This window comes from Porcisia hertigi, chromosome 36, assembly GCF_017918235.1.
Source record: "Porcisia hertigi strain C119 chromosome 36, whole genome shotgun sequence".
In the NCBI taxonomy this organism is placed as follows: domain Eukaryota; phylum Euglenozoa; class Kinetoplastea; order Trypanosomatida; family Trypanosomatidae; genus Porcisia; species Porcisia hertigi.
The window spans coordinates 2,351,928-2,365,954 of record NC_090595.1 but is presented as its reverse complement, the minus strand read 5'-3'; the positions used below and the strand labels follow the sequence as shown (position 1 = coordinate 2,365,954).

Genomic DNA, 14,027 nt, shown 5'->3' with positions numbered 1-14,027 from the left:
CAGAAACACCCTCTGGTACTCCCAGTCCAGTGCGTGCATATTGGAGCTGAGCCACTTTTCCTTCTTTCCCTCACGCGGATCAAGACTCTGTAGCATCTCGACCCCCACACAACATAATCAAGTGAGTTCGAGCCCATTGGGTGAGCTGGTGGGCGCAACCCTTTATGAGAAGCATGGGCCGGATGAAAATACTGTGAGGTTGAATCCTTAGACATTCACACGAACGCACAAAGAAGAACGCGGATTCCTCTCCACCAACCACTGGCTCATGTCTTCCGACCTGGACGCACACAGCAATAAGTTCGCTGAATAGTTGGGGAGCTTTGAAATTCGAAAAAAAAAAAGAAATACGAGATAATACGAAAAGGGGAGCAATTAAAGCGGACACGTGGTCGAGATTGGCTACACATGCCCTTTTGCCTCCCCCTACCTTCCCTCCTCCTTCCCCCCCCCCACCCGCTGCATAACTGAAAAACACAACTTGTGTCTCCAGAAAAAAAAAATTGAATATAACAACCTATCGGTGTCCGTAGATGTCTGTCTCTTCGACATTTTCTTTTCATACTTGCATTCACGGTACTGCATTCTTCCGGGCGTCTGCGCATCCCCCTGCTAGTGCCAGTTACGCCTTTTTTTAACGGTCGCGCGCAGTTCCTTCACCGCTGCGACACGAGAGATCCGTTCACGTACGTTTGCACGACGTTTTGCGAAGCCGCATTGTACACAATCTTCTGGAAGACGTCCTCCAGTGTGTCGACACCGTCGAAAACCGTGAGACTGGTGTTAGGAATCGTGGTGTCGATTACCAACGCGTCGAACAGGTAACCTGGAGCGATGCGACCGATTTTGAGGTCGAGGGAGATGCCGCCATTGGCGGTAGCCACGAAGAACACCTCAACAGTACTCACGCGGACGTCGTGGTACTGACTGCGCTCTTTGAGAACCAGAGAAGGATCAGTGCCGCTCTCCAGGGCGCGGCTCGCGGCGAGTGAGTAGCGGCACGCGTCAAACAGCGAGGCGCTTGGACCTCCAGAAATGTCTGTCCCCATTCCCACGTGCACGCCCATGTTCAAAGCCTTTCGCAGTGGGAAGACAGCACCGGAAAAGTAAATGTTCGACAGCGGACAATGAGCCACACAAGCCTTGCGCTCCTTGATGAGTTTCATGTCATCGGTGGAGAGAAAAACAGAGTGCGCCAGGACGGTGCGTCGAGTCACAAGTCCGAAGTCGTCGAGGGCAAAGGCGTCATGCTTGCCGTACCGCTGAATAACATAGTTGTGCTCCCAATCACTCTCTGAGCAGTGTGTCTGTATGTGGCAGTCATACTTCTTCGCCAGTTCACCGAGCCCACGTAGCGCCTCATCGGTGCAACTCGGAATGAAGCGAGGAACCACAGCCGGGAGCACGAGGCCCTCTGCGTTCCCTGGCAGCGCACGCACCTGTTGCACAAAGGCTTCCGACAGCGCCACTGACTCCTGTGGCGAGGCGTCGCGGTAGTACTCGGGGCACTGATCAACGAGGTCCATTGCTACACGACCCACCACTGCACGTTGTCCCTTTTCCAAACAGATGCGTGCAAGGAGCACACTGGACTCGAGGTGAATTGACGCATAGTAGGCCACAGTCGTCGTGCCATTCGCCAGCAGCGCAGAGACCAGCCCGGTGTACGACCTCTCCGCAAACTCCAGGTCCTTGTAACGCGCCTCCAATGGAAACGTGTACTGTTGCAGCCACACCTCCAAAGGCTTATCGAGTGCCATACCGAGCTGTGGCCACTGTGGCGCGTGAACGTGCAAATCAATGAGCCCAGGAATTAGGTATTGACCTTTCTTCAGACGAGTGAGGTAGCCAGCATCTGAGGCCTCCTTTAGCGCGCTTGCATACGCCGCAGCATCGGTCTCCGGATTGATCACCTGCTCGATCACCCCACAACGCACTATAACGAGAGCATCCTTGATAATATTGAGTGCGTGTCGGTTCGGCGTCTCGAAGACGGTACCCAGAAATGCTTTCATGCACATCCTCACTTCCCCTGGAAAAAGGTTGCTGAAAATAATTGGGGTCTGCGCTAGGAAAAAAAGCCTTTAACCACGGTACTGCCTCTGGGGGAGAGCGACGATAACAGCGTCAGAAGATTCGAACAAACTCTTCATATTTACATCATTCAGGTACGGCGTGCACGACAGTAGAGGCGACAAGTGAAGCAGGGGGGGGGGGGGAACGGAGATGTCGGAGAGTAACAATAGAAGCCATAGCTGAAATTTGTGACCTCTGCGAGTGCCGTGCGTCAAAAAAAAAAACGCACAGAAGGGGTCCCCGTACTGGCTTGCTGCAAAAACATTCGCGGGGCTGTGTGGATCGACAACAGTGTCGCCAGAATGTCATACACAAAGCATCGCGCATTCCTCGCAACGTTTATTGCACGCCGAGTCCGAGCAAGAACACGCAAAAGAAGAAGACCCTCACTTCCCCGTGCTCATTCCTTGGTTTTCAGTTTGTGATGGAGTCAGGTTTTCAGGTGGGTGTATCGATGAGTGTGTGTGTGTGTGTGTATGTTCACTACCACATAACCAGGACATGAAACTCCATGGCATCTTAAACAGTTGACGGGAAATTGTTGAAGCTCCGAAAGCAAACGAAAAAAAAAGATGAGGGCTTGAGAAAACAATCTCTTCCCAGAGCGTCCATTAAGCTATAGAACATGACCTCAGTTCAGCTCAGCCTTACCTCGTCTGTCAACAGGCCAATCGCGTGTCGTGCGTAGGAGAGGTAGAACCTGCGGGGGTGCAATGCTCGCTCAGTCATCCCAGTGCAGCCTCTACCTCCATCCCTGCCCGACGCCAGCCTCGCAGGCCGCCTCGATCATGCTGGTCGCTACGTGGTGCATCCCTCGGGGATGGTTCTTGCTCACCCACCAATCAGGAAGGAGATCCAGGTGAGATGTGTATGAGTGACGCTTGCACTTTTCTTGTCATATTGCTGGTACAAGCGTGTTCACGACAACCAGCCACTCTAGCCAAACGACATTCAGGACACCACCACCGACATCCGTACAGAGAGATGACCCTCCACGCAATAGCTACCTGGGCACCATCACTACCAGAAGTGGTACTGAAGTTGGCGGGGGATTGGTGCTGCTTGACTTACAGAGTGAGCACTGGAGCCCCTCCCGGAAAAAGCAAACAACGCCAAGGCATCCCTGGTCAATGTGAATCCTGGATGAAATACACAAAAGAGGAGTCGGAAAAAAAAAGAGAAAGTTGAGGCTTACTCTTAGAAAAGAAGATATATGAAGAGAAGCATACACACACGCTCGCATGGTGAAGAGGGAAAAGGAGATGAAGGGATATGAAGAGAGAGGAGCTCAGAAACGAATTTGAACAAGATAACAAGACTGGAGATGCTGGGGGAGGGAGAAAAAAACAGTGGCGGGAAAGGCCATTCAGACCATGAAAATGAAAGAGGAAATAAAAACGTTGGATTTAGTTGTCGGATTGTAGCGCTCAAGTTAAGTCATGCACCTTCCGTTTTCTTGTTGTGTGCGCGTGCTTTGGTTTCCGCTTTTTTTTCCTGCGTGTCATTCGAAACAGTGATGGGGAAAGAAAAAGACGCCGTCGGTCTTTTGCTTCTTTTCTCCCAATCCAATTCCAGATGAAGGGAGGACACACACACACACACATATACACAAACATACAAACATACAAACATACTTTCTCACAACGGAAGGGAGAGTGTGTGAAGTCCTAAATCGAGAAGCGAGGCGTAAGCCGAAACAGAAGTTGAAAACACACGCACAGATGCGCGCACACACACACACACACGTACTTATGTAAGTAAACGCAGAGAAGTGATGGTGTGGAAGAAGAAAAAACGAGCATGCACTGTGTATAACCCAGAACCAAAAAAAAAAGAGATCAAAGGGTTGACGCTCAGAACAAGCAGGGGGAGGGAAGGGGGGGGGAGAAAGGGGAGCTAGAGTGCCATTAAAAAACACGCATGGGTTGGCAATGCGCGTATGCTCTACACTCATCTTTTACTGTTCCCTTCCCCAGGACCTCAACGCAGCACAGCGACAGTGACATCAAAACGGAGAACGCAAGGTGCAACATTACAATTTCTTCCTTTAAGGTGTTCACGAGTGAGTTGAAAGATTCCCGCGAGCACACACACACACACACACACGAAGACGCAGAAGCCGTTCGAGCTCTTCTTGGGCTGAATTACTGCTTGTGGGCTACACTGCAGCAAAACATTTTGGCCAGTGTACCTCTTCATTCTCGCGATTCCCCTTTCCTGTCGGAAAGGTGACAAAGTCGCCACTAGGGGGGAGGGAGGCAGGGAGGGGCCTGGTCGATGGTAGAAGAAATGTCAGCAAGGCCTTCGCTCCTATTTCGGCAAAATGCTGCGTCACCGCTGAGCACGTACGCAGACAGTGGTGCAAACAAGAGAGAGCGCTCACCGTACCCGCTGTGGACAGGTCGAGACATTGGAGCAGTGGCATTGCTCGTCGGGTGTCAATGTAGTGCTGGTGTATGCGCTCACTGTGCGCGTATGACTCTCCTCGCGGCTTTTCATGTGAGCCCGCGAGATACCTACGGGTGGGGATCCTGCCCCAGATGCGATAAGAGGTCGGGTGCTCGACTCAGGTACCATGGCGCGTGGCGGAAACAGCCTCAAAGCTACCTCGGGCGTGATCTCCCCCACTTTTCGACTGTCCCATTCTCGACGTGCGTATCGACTGTGAAACTTGTAGTCAACTTCACAGTCCTTCGACCCCCCACCACGCCGGAGGATAGCCGCCTCTCCACCAGGGTGTGATCCCAGCATTCCTGTAACATCGTACACGGAACCCCCCGAGACGATCCACAAAGATCGCCGCGTATTGTGGATACGGATCTCTTCCTCGCTAAGGACAGGCCATCGCTTCTTGAGCCCACTGAGACACAGCAAATCGTTTAGCATATTCAATTGAAGAAAACCGTGTGGTCCCTTTCTCTGCAGGTATACGGTATGTGATATGAAAAGAACGTGTTCACGGCAACAGGAAGGTGGCCGCTTGAGTTCCTTGTTGAGGCAGAGGCCTTGTTCTCGATATAACCACTTGAGTGTGCGTGCTGTGTGACACATCAAAGAGGGAGGGAAGGAAAAATCACCAGACGAGACCCAGAAAAAGGGGGCGCGGAAACAGAAGGGGAAAAAGAGAACTACAGAATGATTGAATGAGTGACCGGTCCTCGCACACCGCAACTACTGCACAAAGAGCCCTTGGCGAGGCTTTCAGGAAGAAAAACAAAAGCACGGCCTTTTGTGTTGCTTTCGTCCAAAAAAGAAAAAAACTACGAGCAGAAAGACGGAAGAAAAAATAATATTAGCTGCAACCCTAATGTCTTTGCTTGTTCCCCTTAGCTTCTTCCAATCCCGCAGTGGGAGCTACAGGGGCGGCGTCAGACACTGCGCCGCTTTGCTAAGAAAGAAGAGGGGAACCTGTAAGACTGAACAGGCTTAGATGTGGCTGCACCGATAGCTCTCTGATGTGAACAGGCGTGAGGGGTGAAACAAAAAACAAATTTCAAAGCAAAGAAAGGGAAAGGGGTAGGGTATACGGAAAGGCAGTAGTAGTCTGGGTTCGCCTCACATTGATGGAAGCATGTACACCGAGCAGCTTCGCGTAGGCGCCTGAGTGTGATGATCGTAAACCCTTTGGAGTGAACTGCGTCAGTAATGCGCGTTTATCAGGCCCTGTTTGCCAAATCCTGGTATTGGATTCATCTTTGATCATCATGGTTCCGGGAAGTGTAATGAACCGCAATGTACTCTCTCTCTGGTGATACTCTTTATGCTCGAGGGACACTTTCGAAAGCCGAACACACACACACATAGGGAAGCGGAAAAAGCGGAAGGTGGAAAACAAAAGTTACAAGCGTAACAAAACTGGAGATGTAAAGGTACACAAAAGAAAAAAGCTGAATCAAGAAGAATCAAGAGGGACACCCGCTTCATAGGCTGGATTGTGTTCACCGTCTCTGGGGCAACTCGCTGAAAGAGGAAAACAACGAATACTCCGAAAAACACAAACTTCATTTCTACATTTCTTCCACACCACCTCAAGGAAAAGTTGAGCAGCGTGCGTATTCACGTAACACAGCCCAGGGCGTCACTCCAGTTCGACATTGAGCTGAAATGCGATGCATCGCAATCAGTGTCACGCACACAAAAGAAAAAAAAAAGCAGTCGGGGAAGCGACTCCCGAGATACCAGGAACTTCACCACCGATTCTTCCATCCGCGGGTCCCATCAGACCAAAAGGAAACACACTTCAGTCACCCAAGTACAATGCGATGACTGCAGTTCAACACGAAACAGTACCCACAAACTCTGTTGCACCACACACACTCTCTCTCGCTGAATTTGTGAAGAAACATTAACGTAAACTAAGACGGAAAGCAAGCAGGAGACCAAGCGAGAAAGAAGTGATGTAAGGGAGAAAGAAAGACAGGGAAAGAAGAGTATTGACATCGGAACGCAGAGAGGCAGACATCGTGCCACTCTGGTGAAGAAGACCGTGGCAAAAAAAAAAAAACGCTGACGACGGACCCTTTTTTTTTCGTCTGTACATGCCCGTCAAGAGAAACAAGATAAAAAAGACTTTGCTTTTTAGGGGGTTACCTCTTTGAAAGAAAGGCTGGGGTGCGTGTGCGTGCGCGCTAGGTTCTCCTCTTCACCCTTTGATCAATCTTTTTTTCTCCTTCCATCGGTTTGCTTCTGTGCTTTGCACTGTTGGCATGGAAAGATTAGCAGCAACGGTTTGCCGGTGAATCTTTTCCAATGTTGTGACGACCACTACACACCCGCGCTGTGGATTTGGAAGAAAGGGGTTAGCATACTTTCCTTGCCTTATGGCACTTACTTTCTTTTGTGTGTGTGTGTGTGTGCGTATGCATGTTTTTTCCTGGTCAACACCGAAGGAAAATCTACAACAAGAGTGGGTGTGTAGGTGTAGGTGTATTTTGTTGTTGTTGGCTAGCACATTTTTGTTCAAGGCAAAGTGAAAAAAGACCCAAATCATTTTAAAACACATAAGTTGTAATGCTGACAAGCGCCATCAGCGTATTATCATGGAAACGGGGTGAAAAACAGATAAGAACAAAAGCAGTGGACCTCCTGCGCATAGACCCGTGGCCTGGGTCAAGGGAACACAGGAAAAAAAAAAGAGAGTGAAGAGAAGACCTTTAACAGAACCCGATCCCAGTGATACATCAATTCATTAATCCTTCTAGGACGTGCAAGGTGAGTAGAGGAAAACAGAAACTAATAATTACTCTAGAGAAGTCGGCTGCTCGCTTTTCACGCCCAGTGATGCAACGATATCGGTATCACTCGATGATAACGGATGATCCTCCGGATCGCCCCCCCACTGTTCTGAATCGCTGCCGAACGTATGCCTTTCATCAAGGTTGCTTGGAACAAATACCTTTGTGCGAGTCTCAGGTGAAGTCTGCAGCGCCGGCACAACCTGCGGAAGGGCGGCAGAGGAACTAGGGGGAGCTTTCTGGAGGTCGTACGGTGACAACTCTCCGATCTTGTATTTCTGCGCTTCGCGGCGTGCTGCTCTTCCATGAAACATCAGGTCCTCGGTGCAGTCCTTCACGCCACCACCTCGCTTCAGCAAAGCGCCCTTGCCGCCGGGATGGTGCTCTAGAAGCGACGTGATGTCGAGCACGGAATTCCCGACGATAATCCACAACGACTCACTTGTGCTGTGCATCCCCACCTCCTCCCGTGTAAACACGGGCCACTTTTGAGCTAACCCGGCCAACTGCAGGAGCTGGGTGAGCATGCTACTGTCTGACCTCAAAGACCCCTTCTCAAGAACGTAGAGGGAAGTCCCAACGCGGGCGCGAAAGCAACCGGGAGGTGTCGTGGCCAAGCGCGGGAACAACTACACGTATGACTACTGCTGCTGTTCCAACCACGAAGTATGCTCCTATGCTTTGGTGAGTGCGAATCCCTGTGAAGAGTGCTGATAGAACAAATATGTGAAGGGGAAAGAAGTGGGAAGTGCGAATTCGATCCACACACCACCTTCAATAGTGCACCTCTCACTCGTGCCACTTGAATTTTTTCACTGCGTATAGTTTGCTCACGGATAAGGGGGAGAAGGATGAAGCGAGAGGAGAATAGGAAAGGGGAGAGCTAACACCAGCCCCTCTCCCTTTTGGGGAACGGCATGCGTGACAAGGACAGCGTCCTGTTTCAGGGGTGCGTCATGGGACACAGTTGAGGGAAAAAGCCGAGATTGCTGCGGGTGTCAGCCTCTATCAATCAGGTAGTCTTTTGTTTTTGCCTAGAAGAGCAGGCTGTACCGCACCATGCATGTCCTCCTGGAATCAGCAGACAGGAAACAAAAGCAAAGAAGACAGAAGATATCATCGCGCGCAGGAATGCGAAGATCAGCACCTTGTGCTGACGTCCTTCCGCTACGCGGTGTTCACGTAATTAGCGAGCACTGTGTGTGTGGGGAAGGGGGAAGGGGGAATTATGGAGAAAATATATTAAGCAAGCAACTTGGGAGAGCCAACCCAACGAGACGCCTTCGGGCCTCGTCGTCACGACATGGCCAATCGAGACCCATGGAGGGATAAGAAGGGAGGAAATGCTATACAACATCAGGGGTATCGGTGGCGGCAGCGATGGAAAGACCAAAATAGACCACTTCCTGCGATATGCGTCACATTGCTGCTTGAGATCCGAACGCTGTAGTAATGCGAAACATACAGGATACCGAAAGAGGTCACAAAGCCCATCGAGAAGTCCAGCAGCGTGGAGATTTAAAATGTCCGCAACCACTGAGACCACTGCCATCAAAATGATGAGACAGAAGTAACAGGGTAGCACGCGGAAGACTAGATACGATCAGGCATACAATCGACTCCAAAGTGGAGTGAAACATCCCTAATGAGGAGGGACTTGGAGTACAACTCATGATATGTGCTGTGAACGGCGGGCGGGGAGAGCATCAGCACATATTTGGAGAATGGCATCGTGAACGTGGGCACAAATGTGCGGGAAATGAATGGAGAATGGCGTCTGAAAAGACGCGAAAGAATGGTGGTAAAATCAGGATAGTGAATCTGACGAGCTCTCAGATGGGAGACTTAGTTATGAATGAATGTACACAGGAAATGGGGAGAAGAAGAGCGGATACACAATGCGGTGCAACAGAACCTGGCCGCGAGAAGCTTGGTCCTTGGGTGACATAAGTGAGGGATACAGAGTCAGCTCCCTCACAACACGTCGGGTGGTGTGCATATGAAACCGCAATGATGCCATGAGAAAGAAACGACCCATGAAACCCACAATAACCTCACCAAGAGCGAGTGGTGGTACAAAAAGAAATCGGTGCTCAAATGCGCTGCCACTCCGGCAATGGTAGCACACATTTGCTCTCATTTCAAACTCTGCATGTGCGCTGTGGAAACGTCTCCCATTACATGCAGTGCTTGGCAGTGTATGGCACATGTACACACCCACACACACACCCTCAGGGTATTTATTACCCACTTAGCATCTGGCGACGGTGTTGTGTGGAACTTGACAAACCATTCACAACTGGATGCTAAAGCGAAAGAGGAAGGGAGAAACACGGAGTTTTCTCCCGGAGACTGAGGGACCCGACACCAACTCTTATCTCAAAGCTGCCAAAGCATAAGAAAAGGGGGAAGGGAACTGCTTTCATGATTTTACATGCAGGTCAAAGAGAGAGAGACTGATGGGGCGGAGGCAGTTTCCACGCTCGAGAATAGAGACGAAATGCTACTGATGGGAAATAAAATGTATGCCAGCAACTCCGTTCTGCCACGGGGTATTCCTACACGAAGACAAACGGAAAACTAATAAACGACAAAGACCAGCAAAACACAGAAGAACGAAACCAGGACAAAGATGGGTCATACACACAAAAGTGAAGATAAGAAATAAGTCCGTTTTTTTCTAAGGAAGAAACGAAAATGCTTTAACAGTGCTAAATTGTGCGGGCGGCAGCAGACGCACCGCATACGCAACCTCACCTGAATGTCTACTTCTTCTCATATGGCGTCCGCTCTGTGAGGCTCTGTTTGAGGCGGTTTAGCTCCTTCAGGTCCTTGTCTGATTTGGTGATGAGGCCAAGATTCTTGTACGCGCGGCTGCGAGCTAACAATGCGCGCCACATGTAAATGTACTCGTTTGCATTAATCACCGGAGTGACGGCATCCACGGCCTCCGCGAAGCGGTTCATCTCTACCAGTGCAACACACTTCTGCACCTGTGTGCGGTAGAGGAGCTGTGTCGCTAGCGCCTTGGTGATCTCCTTTCCGCGTTTGGCATAGTCTATCGCCCCAGCCGTATCTGAAGAGACAATCACCAGGTCCACGGATTCCACAGCGTCAGCAACCGCCTGATCCGACGAACTGATCGGAGTACTTGGCCCAGGTCCAAAAGTCTCGCGTATAGAGGCGATAATACTCTTATCTTTCGGTGCGGACTTCAGCAGTGCGCGCAGCTTCTCCTCCGAGTCGTAGAAAGCCCTGTTGGGCACAGAAGCGCGGATACGCTCTACAGCCTCTTGCTTAAGACCCGCATTGTGGGGCGTCAACGCCTCCTGGATCAGCCGCTGGGTCGACTGCGCAGCCTCGGATGTCCATTGTTCATAGTGTTCTGGAGTTGTGGGGAAGAAATCGTGAAAGTGGTGGTGAACATTAGCTTCTTGAAGTGTGATCGCGAGCTCTAGTGCCTCTTCGTCGGAAAGCTGTCCACCAAAGGCTTTTTTCGCCTGTGTAAGAGCCTTCGCGGCAGCGGGATCGGCCATCACGTTTGTCATTCCCTCAGCCACCATGGCGTTGACACCCTCCGGTTTCACACCAGGGCGAGCGCGTCGCACCTGAAAACCAATCAGAGAGAATTCGTTCGTGTTGTCGGTCGTAGCTACTACCTCCGAGACGTGAATGGGGGTTTTGATATACTCCTGGATCTTCCTCTCGATGGAAACGAAGTGGTTATAAGCCTCCTCGTTCGCGCCGGTGTAAAGGCTATACTCCGCTGCCGCCAGCTCCACCAGCCAGCACCCAGGAGAGCTTGCCACTAGCTCTTTGTAATCCCCCTGCAGCTTGGAGCGCAAGTCCGACACCTCCGCCTCTGTAGCCCCCCCTGAAACGTTCAATGCCGCCTCTTTAATGTCCAGCAGCTCGTTGCGCGCGCGCAGGCGGATGCCAATCGCGAACCGCCTCAATGCCTCATCCTGCACCTTCAACAACACAGAATCGACCTCTGCAATGGCATCAGTGAGATTACGTGACATCAGGTAATGGTATGCGCTTGCCACAGCAGCCGTTGTGCCCGCTAGACCTTCACCTTTCGTCTTTTCTGAAACGCTATTGATGGCGCTCGCATTTACCTTGCGGGCTGTTGCTATACCAATCATCCGACGGATCGCGTTTTGCGTTGCAATCGAGTCAGCGAGGACAGGTTTCAAAGCCGCAAGCGGCGCGCGCAGATGTTTCACGGCACAGAACATTTCAGCCCCTAATTTCGATGTATGTAGATGACTTTCAAAGCGCAAAGATACGTGTTTCTTACTTTCGCGTCGAACGCGAGCTGAGAGCTAAATATTCGAGCATATATATAGCATTAAACATGAGCGACGAAGCAAATAAAAGGGGATGTTTGAGCTGAGAATCTTTTGGAGCCAAAGCCATCAAGTACGAAAAAAAAAGTGGAGGGCGAACATACTATTCTTGCTCGCAACCTGTAAGGTATTCTCGAAACACCCACGGCGAGAAGCCGCTCTATTTCGTTCGCTGTCAATGGCACGACACCATTTACTCACGATGAAGGAAAACGCATGCTTTTTCAAGACAGATGTAAAACACGCATGTAAGCCACTATTCAAAGTAGACACGCGTTGCTTTGGTAGAGTGAGGTCTGTTACTGGCGTCTGTTGTTGTATGGGTCCTTTGTGCATGAGCAAAAATAGCGCGGGAAGATAGATATAAACAAAAAGCTGCTTCTAATGCTTTTTTTCACGACCAATCGTTAGTACTCCTTTTCCCCCTAAAGCTTGTCGTTAAAATCGGGGTCACCGTCTGGAAAACAAAAAAAAAGGTGCAAAAAGCGCATCATCGACTCTTTACTTGGACTTGAGGCTCTTCACCGCCCACTCCAGCCCTTCATGCAGACCTTCGCCAGTTTTTGCGCTGCACTTCTGGATGGACCACTTGCGGTCGCGCAAGCTGTGCAGGTTGAGCGCTGTACTCACATCTTCCGGGGACAGGGCAGTGGCGAGGTCACACTTGTTAGAGAAAATAAGAACCGGCGCCTCCCGGAGCTTTTCTTCCTGCAGAAGCGTGTCAAGCTCTTGTGATGTCTCCTGTAAGCGGCGCCGATCCGCGGCATCAACAACATAGATCAAGCAATCCACTTCATCGTAGTAGTTGGGCCAATACGCGCGGATGGCCTTTTGACCACCGATATCCCACATGTTCAGCTTAAACCCCTCGCAGTTGATGGATTTGATGTTGAACCCCTGAGTTGCCTGTGTTGTGGTAGGATCTTCGTCGGATAGCTTGCGGAGAATCGAAGTTTTGCCAGCATTGTCAAGACCCAGAATCAGCATGCGCGGCTCTGTCTCGCTCTTCTTGAGCTTGCGCAGGAGTGTGAGAAGACCCATTTGCTGAGATGCGGCAAAATAACATGTAGGAATCTTGAGAACAGAATGGATGTGTTTCTTCTTTAAAAGTACGGAGAAAAGAGGGGAAATGATAAGGTAAACTTTTGCTTCTTGCACGGAACATCATATAGACTAGCAGAAGTCAGTCGCGTGATATAACCCAAGAGCCAAAAGATCAGTCTCGTCTAATGAATTGCACTACACGAGAGAAAGAAAAAAGAAATCCATCCCAGACACTTTCATGGACGCATTGCGGTCGCTCGCGTTCAGCAGAAATCGCTTTGAGCTTCACAGAAGACACGAGCATTGTATTTTTTGTTGAAAATAAATAAAGATCAGAAGAGGAATTTACCTCGAAAAATTACGAAGTGATTCGACCATGATTATGTGGATCTACTTTTTTCCCCTGACAATGATGCTTCGGGTTTTAAAAAGTGTTGAAAAATTCTGCTTTCCCTCTTGTCTAAATCGATTCTTCTTGCCATGCGCGTCACTCAGCTCGCCAACAGATCGGAATTCATGTCAAGATGACTCCTGTAGCGCCTCACACTGAAGTTGTACGTGCTCTTGTAGTCGCCCTGAGAAAATTTAACATAGTAGCAAAGACGAGTATCCATTTTTGCGTTGAACGGGACACAATGTACAACTCGATAATCAATTAGCAGTGCGTTGCCAACAGCGAGAGATAAGAAGACTGATTTGCTTCGTCTTTGAGTTCCAACAACGTGAAACTCACGGGAAAAGGTCGATGCCACCTGGGCTGTCCAAATTAGTGGTACAAAAACGTTAAAAGCGCTAGGGGAAGAGGGGGGTTACAACAACGCTACGCGCAGAGCCGTTGATTTGTGCGTTTTACGTTGCGCTGCTCATCAGCGATAGAAAACAGCCAGATGAAATAGTTTTCCTCTTACCCTGGATCTGCAGATTCCAAAGGGATGCGTCGAGTGCTTGCCCAAGTATTTATGCTTTCATGGCCAGGGGAAATACTTTGGAAGTGAAGAAGTCTGAAATCATTTCAAATCCCCCAAGGCATAGGCGGCAAAAATTACTCACGATCCAAGCCTGGAACGACACGCCCTAAAAAATCGGCCTCGCACTCGTTCGTCACCAGAAAAATAGCGAAGTATCGGAGAAGTTCAGTATTCCACTGGAAGGGTTCTCACGTAACCTGACTCAGCCGCTTTTGCCTAAGGGGGTGGAATTACAGGGACACCCTCTTAAAAATTTTTTCTCGCTTACTTACTCATGCGATTAGAGTGCTTCTCCCATTTCGTCTCTGCTATACCCGAAAGACAGCAAAAGCAGCTATCGCTCGTAGAGGGCT

At 50.0% G+C, this 14,027-nt stretch overlaps 5 protein-coding genes across 5 annotated transcripts; all 5 read right to left on the bottom strand.

The window, feature by feature from the left end:
- Window positions 1–656: 656 nt before the first annotated feature.
- JKF63_00588 (uncharacterized protein) lies at window positions 657–2,021 on the bottom strand (the record flags this gene model as incomplete). The annotated part of the gene is made up of 1 exon (XM_067896639.1): window positions 657–2,021. One exon carries the CDS (start codon window positions 2,019–2,021, stop codon window positions 657–659), a length of 1,365 nt encoding a protein of 454 aa, XP_067752796.1.
- Window positions 2,022–4,455: 2,434 nt separating this feature from the next.
- Window positions 4,456–4,962, bottom strand: JKF63_00587 (uncharacterized protein; the record flags this gene model as incomplete). The annotated part of the gene is made up of 1 exon (XM_067896638.1): window positions 4,456–4,962. One exon carries the CDS (start codon window positions 4,960–4,962, stop codon window positions 4,456–4,458), a length of 507 nt encoding a protein of 168 aa, XP_067752795.1.
- A 2,353-nt stretch (window positions 4,963–7,315) lies between these two features.
- JKF63_00586 (uncharacterized protein) lies at window positions 7,316–7,837 on the bottom strand (the record flags this gene model as incomplete). The annotated part of the gene is made up of 1 exon (XM_067896637.1): window positions 7,316–7,837. The coding sequence occupies one exon, from the start codon at window positions 7,835–7,837 to the stop codon at window positions 7,316–7,318; it is 522 nt and encodes a 173-aa protein (XP_067752794.1).
- A 2,238-nt stretch (window positions 7,838–10,075) lies between these two features.
- On the bottom strand, window positions 10,076–11,551 carry JKF63_00585 (uncharacterized protein; the record flags this gene model as incomplete). The annotated part of the gene is made up of 1 exon (XM_067896636.1): window positions 10,076–11,551. One exon carries the CDS (start codon window positions 11,549–11,551, stop codon window positions 10,076–10,078), a length of 1,476 nt encoding a protein of 491 aa, XP_067752793.1.
- A 612-nt stretch (window positions 11,552–12,163) lies between these two features.
- JKF63_00584 (uncharacterized protein) lies at window positions 12,164–12,703 on the bottom strand (the record flags this gene model as incomplete). Its single annotated transcript, XM_067896635.1, has 1 exon — window positions 12,164–12,703. The coding sequence occupies one exon, from the start codon at window positions 12,701–12,703 to the stop codon at window positions 12,164–12,166; it is 540 nt and encodes a 179-aa protein (XP_067752792.1).
- Window positions 12,704–14,027: the final 1,324 nt, after the last annotated feature.